The 2,388-nt window shown below is 44.6% G+C and overlaps 1 protein-coding gene across 1 annotated transcript in view; it reads left to right on the top strand.

Annotated features, from left to right (window-relative positions):
- Nucleotides 1-1,056: 1,056 nt before the first annotated feature.
- nfasca (neurofascin homolog (chicken) a) overlaps nucleotides 1,057-2,388 on the top strand; it is a gene marked incomplete at its 5' end in the record, with an annotated part of 79,201 nt that continues 77,869 nt past the window's right edge. The window contains one exon of the mRNA XM_084315814.1: nucleotides 1,057-1,096. Within this exon, the coding sequence (XP_084171940.1) occupies nucleotides 1,057-1,096 (40 nt within the window). The remainder of the gene's footprint in view (nucleotides 1,097-2,388) is intronic.

The following is a 2,388-nucleotide window of genomic DNA, read 5'->3' as shown; positions in this document are numbered from 1 at the left end:
TGGCTGCCAGGTGGTTATGAGAGAGGGGGAGGGAGGGGGGGGAGCATCTCAGTCTGTGGCCCAGGGAGGAGGGGAGGTGGGAGGGGCGGGTACAGCTCCAGGCCGCACAAACTCCTCAGAGAGAGAGAGAGAGAGAGAGAGAGAGAGAGAGAGAGAGAGAGAGAGAGAGAGAGAGAGAGAGAGAGAGAGAGAGAGAGAGAGATGTTGATTATCTGTGCTGTTGCATTGATTCATGGAGGCGGTGGCCCCGCCTCTTCCCCGCCCAAATTAGGATTCAAGCCCTAAACATTAGGTGTCGTCCGACAGTGAGTACCGATCCGTCCGTTACAAACAGCAGACACTTACTGACGAGGACGGGATCGTTGGACAGACACGATTGATGTGTAACCCACGTTTCTCCATTAGAGCGATCTAGCACACTTCTGTGTGTGAAAACGGTTGAAAATTAAGATTTTATCGTTGAGGGAATTCTCTGATAAACTGTCTTGGCCTAGTAGTAGAGGCTCTTTTCCTTGTGGCCACACCAACACAGGTGTAATAAATAACACTAATTATGGCCCCGTTCCATTTAGGTTTGTCACAGCTATTCCAGAGAGACGGCAGGCACAATAGCAGGTCCCTGGCCCTGCCACACCTAAAGGGAACGGGGCCGGAATTAATTTGATTAATTACACATGTGTTTACCCTGTGATGTCATGTCAAAATGGCTGCTCTGAAAAGGGCCTGTTGGACAGATAATCCAATAACGGTATTGCTGCTGTGACATCCTTATATTGAAAGCTTTGGCAATATTTTTCCTTTTGTAACATTCATGGCAGAGAAAGAGAGAGAAAGAGAGTGTGTGACACAGCTCGGTTCACACACTCGGTTCCTTCGGTTCCTTTATTCTAGTAGACCTATTTATTTTATTTTATTTTTAATTGTACATAGTTTGTGATACGTTTTGATTGTTTTGATTGTTCTAACGCTGGCTTTGACAATGTAAACATATGTTCCCATGTCAGTAAAGCCCCTTTGAGAGAGAGAGAAGTGAGAGAGAGAGAGAGGGCGGATGAGATGGAGGTAAATAGCAAGGAGTACAAGATGATGAACAAGGGTAAGAGAGATAGAAAGAGATGAGGGGGTGGGGAAAAGAGCAGGAGAGAGAGGGTGAAAGAGAGGGATAGATAGAGGGAGAGAGAGAGTGATAGAGGGAAATATAGAGAGAGATAGATAGATAGAGGGAGAGAGAAAGAGGGAGAGAGAATAGAGGGAGAGAGATAGAGGTAGAGAGAGAGTAGGAGAGAGAGAGCAGGAGAGAGAGGGTGAGAGATTGATTGATTGATTGATTGAAAACTTTATTAACAGATTGCAGAATGGGTACAATACAGTACAGCTCAATACACACAATTGTTAAGGGATGCAGACCAGAGAAAGACTTTCGTCTGTTTACATCAGGGTCCCCCATTTTCAATTCATGAGGACATACATGACAGTACTGCTTAAATCTATACATTTATGACATACCAGATTTGCAAATACAGTACTGTTTGTGATACAAAAAACTGTTTGTGATCAAAACAGTTGCTTTAAACAAAGTACGACTTTTTTTTTTTTAATGCCAAACGACAAACACCATTCGTAGCAAAATGTGATTTTATTAGACACTTCAATGCCATGTTAGACACTTGGTTGTATGTAGCTTTGACGTTGGTACACATGGTTTCAGACAAGTTGATTTCATAAATTACTCGGAACATCGACTGCACTGAACCCTCACCCATGGGACTGAATAACTATCCGATCGCCTTCCTGTGCCGTTTCACCTGGACACACTGGCACCCTGTTCCTGAACAGGAACTCTCTGATTGGTCATGCCGGTCATTTCGGCTGTGTGATGATCGGTCCAATCAGATGTAACCAGAGGAGCGTGTCCTCCAACTAACCTTGATAAGGCCACTAGTAGCAACAGTACACAATACAATCAATCAATCAATCAATCAATCAAATTTATTTATAAAGCACATTTCACATGACGCGTGTCAACCAAAGTGCTGTACAGAGGGTAAATACACAAGATACATATAGACAACAATCACACTCCGTTTTATGGGAGGGCACACAGGCAAACACATAGAAATACAGGGCATGAGTCAGTGAACGGGAAAGCTAGTAGGTAGAAGTGGGTTTGAGCCTCGATTTGAAGGCATCTATCGAGGGGGCGAGCCTAATGGAGGTGGGGATGCTGTTCCACAGTTCAGGGGCTGCGATAGCAAAGGCACGGCCCCCCTGAGCTTGAGGTTAGACCTCCGGACTGTCAGGAGCCTCTGATCGGCTGACCTGACAAAGAGTACATTGGCAACAAAACAAAACAAAAAAAACACATGCATATTACATTAGGCAATGTCA

Source organism: Notolepis coatsorum (assembly GCF_963971535.1).
Source record: "Notolepis coatsorum genome assembly, chromosome: 6".
Taxonomy (NCBI): domain Eukaryota; kingdom Metazoa; phylum Chordata; class Actinopteri; order Aulopiformes; family Paralepididae; genus Notolepis; species Notolepis coatsorum.
The sequence above is the reverse complement of the archived record's forward strand: the minus strand, read 5'-3'. Positions and strand labels throughout refer to the sequence as shown.